The sequence below is a fragment of the Sipha flava genome, unplaced genomic scaffold, assembly GCF_003268045.1.
Source record: "Sipha flava isolate LNK unplaced genomic scaffold, YSA_version1 101_pilon_pilon, whole genome shotgun sequence".
Lineage (NCBI taxonomy): Eukaryota > Metazoa > Arthropoda > Insecta > Hemiptera > Aphididae > Sipha > Sipha flava.
The window spans coordinates 244817-264661 of record NW_020271715.1 but is presented as its reverse complement, the minus strand read 5'-3'; the positions used below and the strand labels follow the sequence as shown (position 1 = coordinate 264661).

Below are 19845 nucleotides of genomic sequence, written 5' to 3'. Positions count from 1 at the left end.
CTAGTAACCATTCATAAACAATTCAATTGATAAATTGGTTTTAACTTCAAGTAGCAGGTTTTCTGATAAGAATAATGATAAAATATTATGTGAACATTTTTTTTGCTATCATTATTGTTGTTTACCTATTTGTTCACTATATAGTAGTGTGTAGGATGTTCTATAGTATTACTGGTATATGGAATAGTCATATTTACAGTAATGTGCGACAAAACAACTGATAATCAGTCACTGATTATAAAATACAATTTACCGGGCTATTTTATTTTGATGTTTGTGTTCAATATATATTAAAATGTCAAATTTGTGTAGAGATGATTTTGATTCGGGTCCTAAACACATTTATTACATTGAAGAAGGTCTATGGCTAGGTAATAACAACAATAATTAATTGTGATTAAATAATAATTACAATATTTATAGTCTCGAGAAAATTAATGACTACTTTATTTAAATGTAATTACTTGAATATACTTTAAAATACATATAAAATTTGACTGGATTTTTAGATAAACTTAAATATTTATATAAGTTCAATGCCAATATTTGTAATCTAAGAATCAATAAAAATTCATATTTTGAAACTGATATTCGTATTATAAATTAATATCTTAAAGTAAAAAGTTACAAGTAAATTATAAAATCACATTAATATTTAAGTGTATTAATAATTTAAAAATATTAAATATCTCAATAATAGTAATATCATATCCAGTGGCGTACTTACAGGGGGGGGGGGTTAGAAAATTTGTTTTATTATTGATGACGTTTAATATATTCGTAGTTTCATTATTACGCTTTGAATTTAAAATATACAACTATACAAATATTATGATAATTAAATAATTATATTGATGGATGTCTGAAAAGTTTTGTTAACTATGCTGTTTTTATATTCCAATAGCTATTAATTTACTGTAATGTAAAAGTAAACTGTAAATTGGTAAAAAAGTTGTATAAAATAATATCTATTTATAGCAGTTATTTATCTTATTTATCTGTGCAACGTTAAAAAAAGATAACGATTATTTTTGTTAAACCCCTTCTCCCCAGAGCAAGATTGAATGTGCGCCACTGATCATATCTCTAATAAGTACAAAAACATTATTTTTCAGTGCTTATAATGCTTAGATTATATTAAGGTTCTGATTATATTGATAATTTGAAAATTGACTTAATTACTATATAATTTGTATTTACCTTTAGGAAACTTGACAGCTGCCATAGATTTATCGTTTTTGAGAAGCAACAGAATAAATAATATTGTGACAGTAGATTCTTGTCCACTGCCAGAGATTATTTTGGATTTGAGAGATATACATATTAAATTCATTCAAGGTAATTTAAAAAATAAATTTCTATAAATAATTTATTGTAGTATGTTCTGTATTACAATTTGTATTGCATTATTTTAATCATTAAACTATAATTTTTTTTAAATAACCTACTAATAAAAAATTGATAATAGTTATATAAGCAATAAGAAAATAAATTATTTAACTTCATAATTTTCTTACTTTTAGTTACTGATATGGCCGGAGAAGATATTTTGAGCCATTTTGATAGTGCATATGAATTTATAAAAAATGCTCAAGAAAAAAGTTCTGTTCTTGTGCATTGGTGAGTATTGTATTTTTAATATGTATAACAAATTTCATTCATAATTAATGTTATAAATTAAATTGTTTATCATAATGCCATTATTTTTAAATTTAATAAAAATATATTTGTATACTAGAATAATTTTTTAACTTTTCAAAAAAAAAAAATTAAAAACATCATTTATATTGATATTAATTAATATAGTGTAAAATTTAATAAAATCTATATCAATAAATGTTTGATATCTAATATTGTATTACTGCTTCTATTTAGCTACTTTGGAATATCTAGAAGTGCTTCAATCATTACAGCTTATCTTATGAAGAAATATAGAATAAATTTTGATGATGCATTTGAAAGGTATGTTTGTATGTAATTTAAATATTAATAACATCTCACAATAAATTACATTAAATTAAATCAATTTTACAGTAAAATATATTAACACATTCTAATTTTTTGAGTACAAACCAATAACAGTTATTTTAGGCGGAGAATGTAAATAAATCCCTTTTCATAACATTATAAGTAAAATACTTATTTATGTTGACTTATAGGATAGTTGAAATTGTTTTTTCTCCTCCCGAGGTTTGAGTTATTGTGATTTGATTGTATGTCCATAATTCCATTATTCCAACAAGATTTTATTTAAAATTTAATAGTAAGAATAAAATATGATTGAATATCAAATTTTTTAGACCCTATCACTTACTATCATAAGATTTTTTTTCATTTATACTTTTATTATTATTAGAAAATACTCATTTATATTCTGTTATTTACTTAATTTTTTTATTTGTTAATATTTTTAGTAAAATTGATTTTTTTAGAGTTAAAAATAAAAATGCAGCTGCTTTACCAAATATTGGTTTTCAAGCACAACTTTGTTTGTATGAAATTCTTGGCTGGAAAATTGATAAAGACAATATGCAATATAAATTATTCAGACTGAAAATAGCTGCTAGAAAAGTTAAAAAAGGTTTGTGATTTTTAATATAAATAAAATTATTAATCAATTTAAAAATTACAAGAGTATGATACTATTATAATGCTGATGAAATAAATTAATTATTATGTTATTGTATTCAGTGATGAGCATACGTGCAATTTGGGTTAAATTGTTGAGGATACTTGTTTTATGTTGATTAAAGTAACCTGTGAGGGGCTGTGCCCTTATCCTAACCCTTTCATATATTTTTATTGAATAATTATAAATGGTATAAAAATAATTTATGTGTAATATCATTTTATTAATTTGATATAAATACATTGTTATTATGATTTTGGTACTTTGACATGTGCAAAATTATGCATTATAATTTTAATATTATTATTATATATCTATATATTAATACTACTATTATATAAAAGATGTTTGAGACATTAAGATTATTTATGATTTTATATTTATCAATTTTAGTGCTTAGATCTCTCAATTATTATAGTTGACAAATCTGTAAATGTTGATTGTTCCACGCTTGTATCCTTTATTGTATGTATTATGTAATTTTTTATATGGCACATACATTAAAATGACCTTTCATAAATACCTGATCTTATAGGAATAATTAATCTTACTTGAATATGTTTAAATAAGTTTGGATAAATATCTTCAGTGACAGTGTTGTATATAGTTAATTTTTAAAGTATCTAGATAAATATATGAAATAATTGGTAACCAGATAATATGTATCATATCTAAATTACAAAAAAATTGGATTTTATATAACTAAATAACTCAAATAATTGTTATTTCTAAAAAAATATTTTAATACGATAGATTATATTGAACAAAATTAAAATAAATTAAATAGACAAATCAAATTTATATTTTTTAAAAGTAAATTAATTTTAATAGTAATTTTAGTATTTTCCGTATTAAATTTGAAAAGCAAACAACTAATTGATTAAAGTAGATAATATTAAATTTAGTAAAAAATATACATATATGTCACATAGGTATGATGATTCAGACAACTCTGTATGGTACTATAGTCACATAGTGATATGTATATTCACAGAAAAAATAATCGGTTTGGTCTTTTAAGATTTACATTAATTGACTATGTACATTCAATTAGAGGGATTTTTCCATTTAGTTCACAGTCGATAGACCTTTAACATAATCATTATTGAGTATTGACTATTATCTATGGTCCTGTAAAAATCTGTTGGTAATTAATAATTAATAGTTTCTTAATTTTAATGTAAATAATATTATTTATAATATTTTGATTCTATCTATCTAAAATATTATTATGAAAACAGTCTTACAAATAAATATACTCCTATATGTTTTAGATATACATAATATAACTAATACAAATATGATAGTGAAAAAATTAATAAAAAGTGGTAAAAAATTTGGGGATGCTAAGCATCTACCCTCAATATGCGCCTATGGTAATAATATTTTGATACATTTTGCAGAACATAAAAAAAATTTATGCGAAATGATGCTTTAACTGCACATAATAAGTTATATATTAACTTCCACTTTTGATATGATATAATCGTTACTTCTATTATTCCATCTTTTATATTTTCATTATTAAAATACTTTAACCAAGTATTTTAAATACTTACTTGATAAGTAATTATACATTAATATTTTTGTTACAGTTAAAATTTTACCACAAGACTGCATTGATGTAATTAAAGGAGATCCATCTTTAATATCAGCTAGACCAGATCCAAAAGTTTATCGATGTCGTAAATGCAGGTATAATTAATATATTTATTTTTTCAAACATTTATGTATATGATGTACGTAAAAAGTCCTTTTTTTTATTTGTTTTAGGAGAATTGTTGCTTTACAATCAAATGTGTTACCACATATTATTAATGAAAAATTGTCATGGAAAGATTCAAAATGGTCTTCAAATTATTCTGACTTTCAGCTATGTTCAGAAACTATCTTTGTTGAACCAATGTCTTGGATGTCAGTAAACCATTCAGAAAATGGAAAAATTAATTGTCCAAAATGTTGTTCTAAATTAGGCTCATATAGTTGGACTATGGGATGTCAATGCCAATGCGGTGCCAAAGTTTCTCCAGCATTTTATTTTGTGCCATCAAAAATAGATTACAGTGGGTTTTTACAAAATGTTCAGGCTACTGTTTAAAAACTATTATATTTGCTTTAATGTTATTAAATAATTAATAATTAAAAGCAGTAAATTTAATATCCACATAACTAAAAGATATTCTATCTTAAATGAATGTTATAGTTAGACTGACGGATTGTTTTTAATTGATCTTAACTTTTCAAGTTAAAAATGCTCAGTGATAATATTTTTAATTATATACTACATATATAATTATTTTAGCTATTTTCCAATATATTTATTATCACCAAGATACCTATATTTTCCCCGTCTAAACATTTTAATAACTCAATACATCATAATCATCTCTAATTTAACATTTTGAATATTTTTTGGAACTACCTAATTCAGGTTTATTATTTTATTAGATTTTAATTTGTTTTTCATTTAACTTATAAGTTATGAATAATTATGTTCTTCCCGATTTTGCATATATAACATTTGTTATTTAAGAAAATTTTGATATATTATGTAACCAACCATACCATATTATAAATTAATAAGACTTATAGATAAACAATAAATTAATTTTAAGAATTTATTTAATTTTTTATGTTGAAAAACAAATTTCAAATATTAACCATTGTTATAAATATTTTTTGTAATTTAATATTTACTATAAAATTGCATTTATATTGTTACATTACATTATTTTTAATCAACTATTAATAAATTATTAACTTTTAGTAATAAAACAAATATTAGTTTGTTAATTATTATATTTTACTCATCATTTACACAGTTTAAAATTATAAAACTATTTTGTCAGGTTCTGAATGCAATACTTGTACTTGGAGGTATTTGATTTAACTGAACATTTTATATAACTATTTCCATTAATTATAGAATAAATTACATGATAGTTTATTTTATAATTAATGTTTTGCCAAAGATATAAATTTACTTACTTTAATACTGTTGTGTTTAAGCTTAAACATAATTTTAGGTTAGTCTGGTATATATACATTTATTGTTAATAATATTACGATTCACCTAATAAACGTGTAGTATAAATAACCTCTTTTCGGTATCAAATAATTATGTGAAATTTGTGAATGCCTTTAAAATAAATAACTAGAGATGAATATAAGCATTTAGAAAAACTCACTTCTGTATCTTACAAATAAACAGCAAATCTATTTACAGTAAAAATTTTGATCATAATCATAACTCGATAATATTAAAACTAACAACATAAAAATTTTTTTTATGAAACACAGATTTACTATGTTGTATATTTATAAGTCAAATATTATGCATGTGGTATTCTAAATATAAACTATAAACCCTGTATTAAGTAACATAGTTAACCAATTTACTTTTGATTTTTCTTAAGTGATATAATATTAATAATATATTAAGTTGACTTGAAAAAATTATATCTTTTCAAATTTTTATTTGATAAAAAAAAATGCTTAACATTAACTTTGAATTTCCATATTATATACTTGCATAATTTTCAAAGAAAATTTTAAATTAAATAAAAACAAAAGTATTTATTTATAATATATTTAATTTATACAAAAAAAAATAAATACAAATAACAATCAAAAATGAATTTTAAGTATGGTTTTTTTGACTCCATCTGTACTTGACCATACAGTATCACTAATCATTTTAGTTGATTTTAAACAATGTACAAATTCATTTATTGAACCACCTACACCGAAGTAATAATTTTTAGCAATTAATAAAACACATCCAGATGGTTTTAATTTTTTTTCAAATAAATTTATAAGTTTCTTATAGTTACTTAAATTGTATATAGTTTCTGATGTTAAAATTAGGTCGTAAGTATCTTCATTGAATACATTAAATGATTCCCAATCACCTGAATAATACTTACAAGCTTTTATTTTTTCTTCACAGTTTAATAATACATTATTCATAGTTGTTCTGATTAATACTTCTTTGTTGTAATCTTGAAAATCAACATTTTGAGCACCAGCAATCAATGTGAAGATGCCCAAAAGACCAGTTCCACAACCCAAATCCAAAACTGATTTTCCATCAAAATATGTAGTGTGTTTACTCAAATATTCTAAGAGATCCAAGGTACACTCCCAAAGTTTATATCCACCTTCATATATACCAGGAATAAGATCTGAATCGATGCTAGTGGAAAATGTCTGACCAAGTTTTAATTGCCGGTCCCCTACATTCAAGATTGTATATGGCAAAGGAAATAATGTATTAGGTACATTCAGTTCATCTGTTTCAATCACCTGATTTTCAGGTAATGTAGATGTATCCATGTCATCTTTATTAAAATTGAATTTAAACATTTTTAAACAGCAATGTTATCTGAAAAAAAACTTAAAAGGTTAATAAGAGCAATAATTAATTTTAAACAATAAACAATATTATAAAACCTAAATTTAAATATGTGTTCAGGGTGAAATAAAGAAATATTTATACTTTTGCTAAAATAATACAAAAATAATAAAATTTATTGAATAATAATCAAATTCTCATTCCAAAGGAAAATTTATAAACAATTAAAATGAATTTAAGAAACTTATACTTATTGAGTACAAGATTTACAGAAGTAATTATATAGATTTTATGAAAAATATCTAGAAAGTAAATTTGAAACCGCAGAAACATTCCATGACACTTAACAATTAAATGCATATTAGAACTGTTTAAAATGAACACCTAATGCAAATTTAATAACCAGATCACTTGAACTTAGTAAAATTATTCTTAGACAAACTAAAGTCTCAAATTAAATTTATTTAAAAATACTGTATTTTAAAATATATACCAAACTAGTAATGCATAATATTTTTAGAACTGATAAACAAAAAGCTATAATAAAGCAAACCATTAGATTTGGGTAGGAACATTTAAATATTCAGTACAAACGAATGTCTTGTTAAATATAAAAATTATATTATTTATTATTATACTGTTAGTATAAAAATATTAGGTTCAACACAAATGTACAATATTTAATAAGGAAAAGCAATAAATTAATTAATTGTTACATTGAATGTAAGAAATTATAATATTTTTTTTATAGCAATAAAATTTAATAATGAATCTATTAATGCAGAAATCATATTACTTGATGATTTTCATTTATATTTATTGACATTTCAAATAAGCTAAAATTAATTTAATTTTAAACGAATGCACATATTATTATCCACAATGCCTTATCGCTGTTGCACATAGTATATAATACTGATATCAATAATCATGCATAATATACAGTGATGCCACTTGTAAATCTTCGTTATATAACTTAACGGTATGAATAACTGGGAATTGTAAAGAAAATTTATCCAAGTACAATATATTTTATAAATAATCATTTTTTATAAAATTGATCAAATTGAAATTGATAAATTTAATTTTTAGCATATTAATAGTATATATATGTATAAAAAAACTAAAGAAAGGTTTGCACTGTTGATTGTAAGTGTATTAATTGTATAATCGATTTGCTAAAATTTGTAAGTGATGGCATTCGAAAAATGATTCTAAACAGACTGATGTGTATATGTATACTTATATTTGTAATTAATATTGGTAGTATTAAATCTCAAAATTGAAAATAATAAATGATTGCAGGGTATACAATTGTAAACATAGAGCCTTGTTTCTAAAAAATATAAAAGATAAATAAAAATCCCAACATATTTGGTCTTTAAATGTATATTACGTAATTTCGTGTTACATTATGATTTTTATTATATTTTTATATTCAGTCCCAGACATTTTTAATTATTTTTGAAACACAAATTATATACCTACTTTTAATAACAATTTAATATGTGAATGAAATTAAAAAATACCATGCTTCAAAAGAAATTAAATAGCTTTCAATGACAGAGCAAGAAATTGCTATAAATTAAAATCCCATAGACATTATTGATGTTATTAAAAACTCAACTGAGCGCAGAATTGTTTTTTGATCATGTAAAATTATTTATCAAATTGATTTGATTTTTTTATTTACATAAATTATTACATTTTTGTTTATTTACACTATTTAAATATATTACTGAAACTATTTCAAGTGTCATGTATTAAATTTTAATTATGAAGATTAATTTAATTAAGTAATGGCTATTCAGTAACTATTTTTTTGGAAAAAAATTAAAATTTTAAATTAAATAGTTGTATAGACTTTTGTGTGTATATTTTTATCAGAATTTTAAAGGCTTAAATTAACTTTCAGTGGTGATGGTTAATAGGCAATGTTAGTCTTTTGCATACCCTGAAAAAGAGGTCTGTGTACACCTATGAAATATATCATAAATAAAATAATTGAATGTATTAGCTCATATAACTTTTTAAATAAAGATTATAATTTGACAATTTATGTTCACAAGCATATGGTCACATTCATTTTCCAAGCGCTTAATTTTGTAACCAATCAAAGAATGTAATTATAAAACTTAGACAGTTAGTTATGTACACCTAAAAAAACGTTCAGTATAAATAATAAAATAACCCAAATGTATATATTAATTGTATCATATATATTACATAGAATGTAATTATTTTAAATTGCATTCATCAGGCTGCATTGGCAATACCATAAAGAAAATGTTTACACAAATCACAAAACTTGTATGATTTTACTTTTATGCCTGCATCAATCAATACATTTAAATAACCATAAAGAAGGGTGATTTGAAAACTCTATCTACTAATATTTTGCAAACTTAATATATATTTTTTATCATATTCCTATATTATTATGATGATTTAGGGGCACCAAAATAAATCATTTGCCCCAGGTCCTAAAAATTCTTAAAACAGCTCTGATAGGACAGAAAAAATAATTAAAAAAACAAAGAAGCTCCAAATTTTAGGCATAAATATAATTTCTGATTAAACAATTTAAATAATTGCAATATATTTTAAGTTATAACCTCAGAAAACTGACATTGTGCAATCATTGTTCATTGGTGGACTGTAATTAATAATTAACAAATCACATGGCAGGGTAGGTTGATTAAAGCTGTTGAACATGAGCTAAAAGTAATGAAAATGCATTTTAAAACACACATAATATAATAATTAAAATGTTTTTAAATTCTTAAAAAGTGTTCACTTTATATAAAAAATAGTATTTTATTTCAAATAATGAGTGGACTATTGTTTACTTTTTTATTATATGTATGTATACATAATTAAGAGATAAGAAAATAGGTAAATACCTATTTTAATATTTTATTATTCAAATGAAAATGATATTGTATAAAGCAATAAAAATAAAGTAGCCAATAATAAACAATATTTAATAGTGATAATTATTATCTAACTATAAGTATTTGAAAAATAATTTTAAGTAAAATTCAATCAATTGTTCTTAATTTTTATAACGTTTCAGATAAAATAATCTAATTAATCTAATTGAATAGATTTATTTTTATGAAAAATATAGAACAATTAATTAATATTATAAGAATATCATATAAATAATCTTGAATAGAAAAATCAAGTTTTTAAAACATTTAAAATTAAAATTAAGAAACAGGCATTTAATAATATAAAAATTTGAACTACGATTAATAATTTAATGACCAGTTACAAAAAACAACTGAATTATACTCAATTTATAAAATAAAAAGCTATCTAACATGTATAAATCAACTGTAAGCCCTCAAAATATATTTATTACTTTCTGAGAAAATTATTTTAAAAAATGTCCATATTCATATTTTTAGACCTGAATTAGTTACGTATATGCTAAGACATAAAATATATTCTTCTTTATTTGATTTTATTTTTAATTTTAATTCAATTTTTAATAAATTCAATCCAAATATAGTCAATGGAAAATTAAAAATTAATTGTAGCTAAGATAACTATTAAAAATAGTATGATAATACAAAAAAAAAAGTATTATAATACCAACTGAAAATTAGTTTTTTTCAAATAATTATAATTTACAATTTTTGACTCATTTCAAGAAATATAACTGTTACTCATACATGGTAAAAATTTATTTTTTGAGATTAATGTGACTATTTTCAATTTTGATTAATACTTACTAATTATATTAACAGCGCCTTAAGAATCTGGAAAATTTAATCTTAAAAAAAAAAAAAATTGAAATGTCTTCGTTTGACACACATAGTACAAAAAGCATTTGTGATATTAATAGCTGTTTAAATCTTTGTTATACACATATATTATTTTTTATTTGTAAATGTTAAGATTTAACATTTACTTCTGAATACTATAAATTGTCGAATCTTAAAATCAACAAGAATTTGAGTATATGAAATACAATTAAACAATACTAAGAGTAGAAAGAACTGTAATTCAAATCTACTGAAACATTATTTTTAAATATTGAATTTTAATATAATCTAAATTATTTTTAATTAGGTTCTTGTAATGAATATTAATTATAAATCATTTAAAATATATAGAATTTTGAAATTTTTACTTATTCTAATTTTAGCTTGATATATTTACACATTTAAATATTATATTGTTATAAATATTAATTAATTCAAAACTATATGCATTAAATATTTATAACATTTTTGATTTAAACACAACTGTAAAAAATTATATAGCTTTGATTTTAATTAATAACATAATGTAATACTGAAAAAATCAGTTGTAACAAATTAAATAAAATAGGAATTGTGAATAAAACAAATTTATAACTGGATTATAATTATTTTTTTTTCTTTTGATTAAATATTTAAAATATTTCTCTATAAATATGCAAAAAAAAAAAAAAAATTCCTTAGAGATGTAATGGAACTATAATTTTTTTTATACCTTTAATAGAACATTTACATTTATACATTAATTATTGATACTCATATAATATGAGTCAATAATATACAATCAATAACATTTTTAAAAGGTATACTGAGCGTCAATGATTGAAATATAAAATGAAAATGTTTTATTTAAGACCTAAAAAAAGTGTGGTTATTTTGACTATAGCCGACTAATGCGGGGTAAAATGCACTAATTAATAAACCAAAAAATTGAATCATGCTCAATTAGAAACATAAGTGTATCTGAAACAAACAGTAACATGCAAAAAGAATATTAAAGAAATACAGAATTTAATTTTTCAATAAAAATAAATTATAATACTCCAATAAAAAGGAAAAAGAACCAACATTTTAATACTATATGTAAATCTTGTTTAATATTTTCATGAAAATTCTTGGCATTGATTATATAACTTACTCACAAGATATTATAGCTGAAAACTATATTTTATATAATTATTGATCAATTGAAACTCATGGTTCTTAATATAAGTAATTTATTTCCAAACTTAAGCTTCAAATTTGAATTTTTATTTAGTTCATAACAAAAAATATCATAGGTGTTAATTGAAATTATTTTAAATAACATAGTATAGAAATTGTAATTTTTAATAGATCTTTAGATATATTAATAAATATATTTATACAATTATTAGTTAGAATTATTTATACATAAGATATTTAATGTCATAAGATAATACATTTAACAATTCATTAGAGCTGAATTTAAATTAAAAAATATATAATTCTAGAACTTTATCACACAGAAGAATACTATTAATTTGTTAAATGATAACATAGTACAATAAAATCTCTATAAGGTGGACAACCATGGGGAAGGAATTACGAAATGTCCACTTTAAGGAGACCCTATCAGAAAGAATTATTATTATACTGTACTGTTATATAATTATTGTTTTTTAAATTATTAAATTTTATATTCATTGTATTAAAATGTAATATTACATATATGTATTATAAAAGGGGGTATGAATGTTTACGTACAGTTAAATAGTTTCTGTTTTATAGAATAAGAAAACCATTATGATAATAAAATATAAGCGATATAGTATTTTAATCACTTAAACATATTCGATATGTAGTACTTTTATATATTACGTTAATTTATAAGGCAATTTCTAATTTTTATACCAGTTTATAATGCCCCTGTACACTATTAAGAGGTTATTGTAAGTATTGTAAATATATTTTTACTGAGGAATTTAAATGTGTTCACTATTGGGAGGTGAAAATTCACAGAGGTTTCATTTATATAAATCAATAAATACATTTTTAACCCAATATTAATAACATTTTGATTTAGTGAAATTAGGAATAGCTAAGTTCTGTAAACGTAAATTAACACTTTTAACACTCAAAAATATACATGGAACTCTACAAATAAAAACTTTAATATGGATAGTATAGATTGAAAAAGAAATATTTTTTAGAAAAAAAGATTTAGCAAAAAAGTAAACCTAACAAAATCAAAACTGAAAACTATTTCTTAAATTTTCAATACTATACAATTTCTATAAGTTAATAAATCTAATTGTCGCTAATATTAATAATCAGAGGAAATTTTAAGTCAATATTATTTTCAACTATAAACCATAATTTATTTTGATAAATTTTTATTTAATGGTGTTATATAATCTGCAGAAAAATATGGAGGATATTCTCAAAAGTACCATTGTCCACTGATATTACAATTATCAATTAATAATAAAAAAAAATAAATAATTAAAAATATATACATTTTAAAAACAATAGAAATTAAATTATTGTATAATGCCAATCCATCTTAAGCTTCATTAATAATTTAAAACTATTATCTGTTTTTATTAGATATAAAACTTTAAATTTTATGATAATATATACTTACTATGTTTTTTTTTTTTTTTTATCTAGGACCTGATAATATAAAGTTAACACATTATTAAATGGTATTAGTAAATTTTATATACTGTAATTAATTTCTTATAATTTCAATAAATAAAATGACTTTAGGCTCATGAATACAATATTCATATAAATAAATATACTGCACTGAATATAAATAGGGATGTCAGGTTAAAAAAAATTCTATAAAAATTGTACGGCATTTCAATTTTTACATAATTTTTTTTTAACGAAAGATAGGAATAAATTTAAGAATTTTGCAATACGCATAATCATGTTTAAATAATTAACACTGTTATTATAATTTAAAAAAGCTTTCATTACAGTTACTACACTGAATAAATTAGTACACGCAATTCTATTTCCTAAATAAATTAGATGTTGAAAGATCAAACAAAAACAAAAATCATAAAAAAAGGACACTTGGACTACAATATGAAATTTGTCATTAAAACTCAATTAACTAAATGATCCAACACTCCTAAATCTAAATATGATATACAATATCATAACTCTCATATTTATATATATAAAAAAAAAAAGGTAAAATTAAGTAATCATATATACTCACATATATATATATACATAAATAATTATTAATACTATCTCTATTCTAATGCAATCTGTGGAAATTATCTAAACCTATCTGTTTATTCAAACCTAACTTAGTACATGCTCTTTAATTTGGAAACTTTGCTTACAGTTCTGAATAATACTGATTTTTATTTTTTACTATTTTATAAGAATAATTATCACTCGCATTATAATGTTGTAATCAAGACACAAATTAGATAGAAAAAAAATTACACACAAATCTTTAAGCCTAAAAATTCCTTCATTTTTTGTCAATATAAACTGAGGAATAAGAAGTTTAAAAAGATTCCTGATGACCTGCATAAGTTTAAATTTCTGCGGGTTGGAATTCTCCTGACCCAAACCCCTTAGGTAACATTTTGGGTCAGCTCATACTTTTTTTAACCTGTGCACAAATAAAACAAATATTCTACTTTAAAGCTGTTTAATAAGTATATATTTATGTTCTAATCACAACTTAGAGCCAATAATACAACATTTTAGTAGGACCTTTGATTATATTTGTTAATATTTGTAATATTAAGTATTTATACATTAAAAATAATATTCATAAAGAATTGTTAATTAGATACTCTAGAATTTACAAAGGTATTTCAACCCATCTTTGATACATAGATTATTGGTGATAAAGATCATTTTATCAAAAAAACATATTTTGAGTAATAATAAATAATTTTTGATTTATATAAATTGATTAAAAAATGTTACTTACATGATTTGTGGATAGTTTAATTTGTGTTAATAATAAGAGAATTTCTATATTTTTTGTAATAATGGCTCCAAGCATCAATAATAAAAAAATAATTGAATGTTTAAATTGTAAAATAATGTTATGTTAATATTATATATGTGTTAAATATGTGCAATTTACCTTAAATAATTAGTATCTCCCTCTTCCACCTCTACCAAATGGTGCTCTGCTACCACGACTTGAATTTCCAGGACCTCGTCCAGATATACCTCTTACAGGACCACCAGCTCTTCCACGAACACCACCCCTTCCTCTTCCACCACCAAAGTTACTTCCTTCACCACTGGCAAAATTGCTGCCACTAAATCCGCTCCTAAAGTCATTGTATCCACTATCAAAACCACCTAGAAAATGATATATTTAAAAAATACATTATAAAATAATAAATTAATAATATTCAATAGTTTATTGATTATTATTTAAATTACTGTTATAAGGTCCTGGTCTAGCAGCTCCACCTCCTCTCAAAGGACCACTATTTCCTCTAATAGGACCAGCACCAAAACTTTGTTGATAATTATCACCAAAATTATTATCCCAAGCACTAGTTGATGGGCCTCCCCAATTATTTCCTCGAGAACTAGGACCAGATTCCCATGGATCAGGATCATTACCACCTGAAATTTAATATTTAATTTGGATATATATATATAGATTTAAAATTCTTAATATAGTAAACTAATTTAATTTATATTCATTATTACTTCTCCATCCTCCACCTCTTCCAACCATTCCAAAATTTCTCATTGTTGGTTCCCATGCACTTCGATTATCACTTCCCCAATTATCTGTAGAGTTACTGTTATTTCTAGCATTTACTCTAGCCATTTCTTCCTTACTCAAAGCTTTTTTAACATCAATTTTTTTTCCTTTAATTATATGAGATCCTTTTACTATAAAATTCAAGGATGAATTAAAAACAAATATTTTTATTTTAACAACTAAAAAAATGTATGCAGTAACTTACAACATATTTTATCAACTGGATCATAATCATCAAATTCAACAAAACCGAAACCACGTTTTTTCCCGGTTTCTTTGTGTACAACTAAAGCAGCTGATGTAACATTACCATAGGGAGAAAAATATTCTTTTAAGTCTTCTTCAGTAATGCTGTCATTCAATAAGCCAACAAATAATTTTTTAACTGTAGCCCCTGCTTCAGGTTTTCCAATGTCCTATTATAATATAAATTAAATATTAGATTATTTTTACACTAATTTTATTAATATTTTATTACAGTTTTAGGAACAGCTCTTTTGGGTTCTACAGTACGGCCATCAATTTTATGGGGACGTGCACCTTGTGCATCATCAACCATATGAGCAGCAGCATAAGTAATAAAACCAAAACCTCTTGATCTTTTAGTTTGTGGATCTTTCATTACAACAACATCCATAATTTCACCCCATTGTTCAAAATATTTTTTGAGATTTTCATCAGTAGTTTTGTAGTCTAAACCACCAACAAACAATTTACGGAGATGTTCTGGTTCTCTCTAAAAAAAAAACAAGTAATAATTAATCATAAAACAAATTAAGAAGAATATTTAATCTAAATGTGTAGCTTTGTTGTGTTAATAATGTTATAAAATGGTCATATCACAATATCACAATATTTTATTTTGAAATGTATAAAATATTTTTACCAATTACATATAATATTTATTTGAATTTAAATTTGGAGAAAAAAAAATGTGCATTTGGTATACAATAAGATCTAAACTAAACTAAATATAATCACATCACATAAGCCACAATTAAACATTTTCAATGGTGCTGGCAGAAATATAAAAGTTTTAAATAAACCAAGTCTTACGTGATCTTCATTTGAAATGGTACAATTATACAGAGTAATTATTCAAGGATAGACTATCTGGTAAAATAATAAATTTTATTTAAATTAACCTATGTTTAAATGTGCTTATTATCTTTACTTTATATACACTTCAAGCATATTTTTCAAACATAATTTAAAAGTTATTTTAAAGCTAATACCAACTATTGTTTTAAACAAAAAATATTTTCAAGGGCATTTTGTTACTTTTTTTTCTTTCATAAAATATAGACATTTGTATAATGTACAATAATGACAAAATATAATGATATAATATGAATAAAAATATTTATAATTATTTAGTTTTAATTAAATAAATGATTATATTAGTGTCCGTATAAGTTATTTTATGTAATTAACTGAAAAAAAAATTAATTTTTGAATACAATTGACAATATTTTAAGCACAGAATAAATTTGGAAATCTTTGAAATCAATTACTAGAAATATGTTTGAATAAAAAATTATTTTTTTTAAATTTGATATAATACTAAGATATCGAAAATCATTAGTGAATAAATGTGAAGGAATCAAATGAATAGGCATATTCTAAAATATTACTAATTCCATTTTAATAAAATATACAATTAATAGTTATACTAATTGTTTTAAGCCAAAATTAGTTATGATGTGACTATTGCTATGTTACGAACTTGCATTTAGAAGTTAAAGACAATACATACATATAGGAATATTAAAGTCAAGGGCAGGGCTTGACTGGATAGGCAGGGTACCAAAAGTTTACTAGTGGGCTAATTTTACTGGTTGGGAAGTTTTTTTTAGGTTTGGTGGTTTAGGCTCATTGTGTCAACAGAAAAAGACTTATTTTCTAATATGATTGCATTAGAAACTGTCTAAAATTATATAATGGTCTTTTAATTTTTAATATTAATTAAATAATGGTCTCTTAATTTTTAATATTAATATTAAGTGTTCAAATTCTCAAAATAATAGGCAATCATTTTAAATGAAAATACACGTTTTTTTAGGTTTTTTTTTATATCTTTGGTATATGTAAGTGGGCTGTTTTTTTATTTTTGCGGTAGAAATTTCTGACTAAGTCTGGCCTTGATCAAGGGGTAATCTTAAACATAATACATATTCATTATATATATATATATATATTAAATTATTGATCATGAAGGACCATGTAATAATGACTAGATGTAGATCATGAATAAAATAATATAAAGATAAATATATTAAAATATAACAAACAATCCTAGGATATGCAGACAATAATGATTAGATAAAAGCCACATCCTGGATGGACAGGAAAACTCCATATTTATAATTGGGAAATAACATATCACTAACCATTTCCAATGTTGAATAAACATGAGACAAAGAAGGATAAGGAGTTCACACAAGATTAGGATATAAAAGAGGATTCCTTACAAACCCATTTTCAGAAGTGTTTTATTCCGGTCATTGCAAGCACCTTCACGCCGCTTTATGAAATAATTATTTAAATTGAACTTACAATTATTTGATGAGTTAATATATATCTGAACAAAGAAATTATTCATAATAAAGTAAATATTTAATAGTAAAGTTCTTTTATTTCACTAATAATCATAAACTACATTAATTGAAAAGCTGTACAATTGACTGTACTTTTCTCCTGTTGCACTAGTCTATACGCTGAAATTGGCACGCAGAAGCTATAATGTGATATAATTTACTAAAAAATAATTTCTAATGACAACTATAGATGTATCCCATGATAACATATAATTTTACTGAATTATATGAAGCCACCAGTCACTCTAACAATATAAAAGATAAATAAGCTGTTGTTAACCTGTTTATTTTGAATTTGTTTCAAACCAATGGAAATAAATTACTAACATACAAATAAAATTATAATAGTTTATAGTTAAGTTAATTGAGACAGTATACAAGAAATATTATTGATTAATTGCGACGATTCACACTTACGTACTATTGAATAAAAATTAATTAATCAACAATGTAAATTCTAATTGAGCGTCATAATTATAGTTTAGGTATCCTCAATATCAAAATTTACAAAAAGTAATTACTTTATTGATAACTATAATAAATCTAAGCATGCTTCTAATACTAACGTTTTAATTGATTATAAAGTAACAGTAGTAATTATAAAACGTCTCCAAACACTAAGTGTTAAACCAATATTTTAGAAGGCAAATAAACCAAATTAATTATAACAGAATATGAAAATCTGAATAATAAATTAAACAATTTAAATACACTAGGTATAATAAATAAATAATCAATTCAAATGTGTGCATTACCATGTTTGCAAGTTGAACCGATTAGTAAAGTGGACGCGAAGATTAACAAGTGTAATAACACGTACGGGAATAGCACCTTAGAGTGTTTTGTCTTCAGAATATTAAAACAAATGAATACGTATGTTACAACTAGTGACGAATAAATAGTTATTAACTTCGAACGCTCTTTTTAATAACAAAATATGAAAGTCAAATGCAGCAGTTCCGCTCCATCAAATGCCGCAGTCACTGGAATGAATCGGAAGTCTTCGGAACGGAACATGAAACGTAAACAGTAAACACTAAACAACATTAGTCATTTCTAGTGATGGGCACTATCGATTAAAAACTATCGAACTGTTCAATAGTTTAAACTATCTATTAATATTATTTTAATAATAATCCATGGATAAAATCAATTTACTAAAAAACTAAATAAATAAATAAAATAAAACTTAAATTTACTTTATCGTGTAATAAACTACCGAAAAATTAAATCTGAGAGAAGATACAATGAGAAGGCACAACTAATTGACTTGATTATTTTTTAAAACTATATATTCGTGCATATAATATTCGATAGTACCGATAGATTCTATTGTTATCTAAGACTTTCGGTATTAAAAACTAATCGGTATTGCTCAACGTGTTTAATAGTTAAATGGTTATATTGAAAGATATTGTGTAATTAATACTGTCGTACGTTTGAATAAACACTGGGTAGCTTATTAAACTAACTATGGACTATCGATAGTTAAAATAAGTCGATATCACCCATCACTAGAGAAGATTATCCGACGCTGATGCTTGTCCGTAGCAACCACGGTTTAAGATATACCTTAAGATATATCTTAAACCGTGGTAGCGACTATACATACAATGCAGCCACAAATTCCGGAAAACCCCGCGCTAAGGTAACACTGCAATCTGCAACTCTCGTCTTATCAGCTATTCAATTTACATTGAAAATGGGCAAATCGGGTGATTTGAAGGATTCGGTTCGTTTTAACATTTAAATTCTAACGATAAAAA

General features: G+C 23.1%; 3 protein-coding genes across 4 annotated transcripts; 1 reads left to right on the top strand and 2 right to left on the bottom strand.

The window, feature by feature from the left end:
* Positions 1-114: 114 nt before the first annotated feature.
* Positions 115-5191, top strand: LOC112680180 (dual specificity protein phosphatase MPK-4-like). The gene is made up of 7 exons (XM_025550207.1): positions 115-371; positions 1207-1338; positions 1524-1620; positions 1876-1962; positions 2433-2581; positions 4225-4324; positions 4403-5191. The coding sequence occupies exons 1-7, from the start codon at positions 296-298 to the stop codon at positions 4725-4727; spliced, it is 966 nt and encodes a 321-aa protein (XP_025405992.1). The 5' UTR covers positions 115-295; the 3' UTR covers positions 4728-5191.
* Positions 5192-6236: 1045 nt separating this feature from the next.
* LOC112680574 (histidine protein methyltransferase 1 homolog) lies at positions 6237-8089 on the bottom strand. The gene is made up of 2 exons (XM_025550723.1): positions 7780-8089; positions 6237-7013 (listed from the first exon to the last, which is right to left on the bottom strand). Exon 2 carries the CDS (start codon positions 6992-6994, stop codon positions 6257-6259), a length of 738 nt encoding a protein of 245 aa, XP_025406508.1. The 5' UTR covers positions 6995-7013; positions 7780-8089; the 3' UTR covers positions 6237-6256.
* A 3477-nt stretch (positions 8090-11566) lies between these two features.
* Positions 11567-19131, bottom strand: LOC112680566 (heterogeneous nuclear ribonucleoprotein A1, A2/B1 homolog). 2 transcript variants are annotated; one of them, XM_025550711.1, is made up of 7 exons: positions 18835-19131; positions 15961-16218; positions 15688-15898; positions 15425-15613; positions 15149-15337; positions 14841-15064; positions 11567-11716 (listed from the first exon to the last, which is right to left on the bottom strand). In XM_025550711.1, exons 1-6 carry the CDS (start codon positions 18835-18837, stop codon positions 14850-14852), a joined length of 1065 nt encoding a protein of 354 aa, XP_025406496.1. In that variant the 5' UTR covers positions 18838-19131; the 3' UTR covers positions 11567-11716; positions 14841-14849. The 2 variants fall into 2 exon arrangements, with proteins under 2 accessions (XP_025406496.1, XP_025406490.1); XM_025550705.1 differs by lacking the exon at positions 11567-11716 and adding an exon at positions 13924-14354.
* Between the last annotated feature and the right edge of the window lie 714 nt (positions 19132-19845).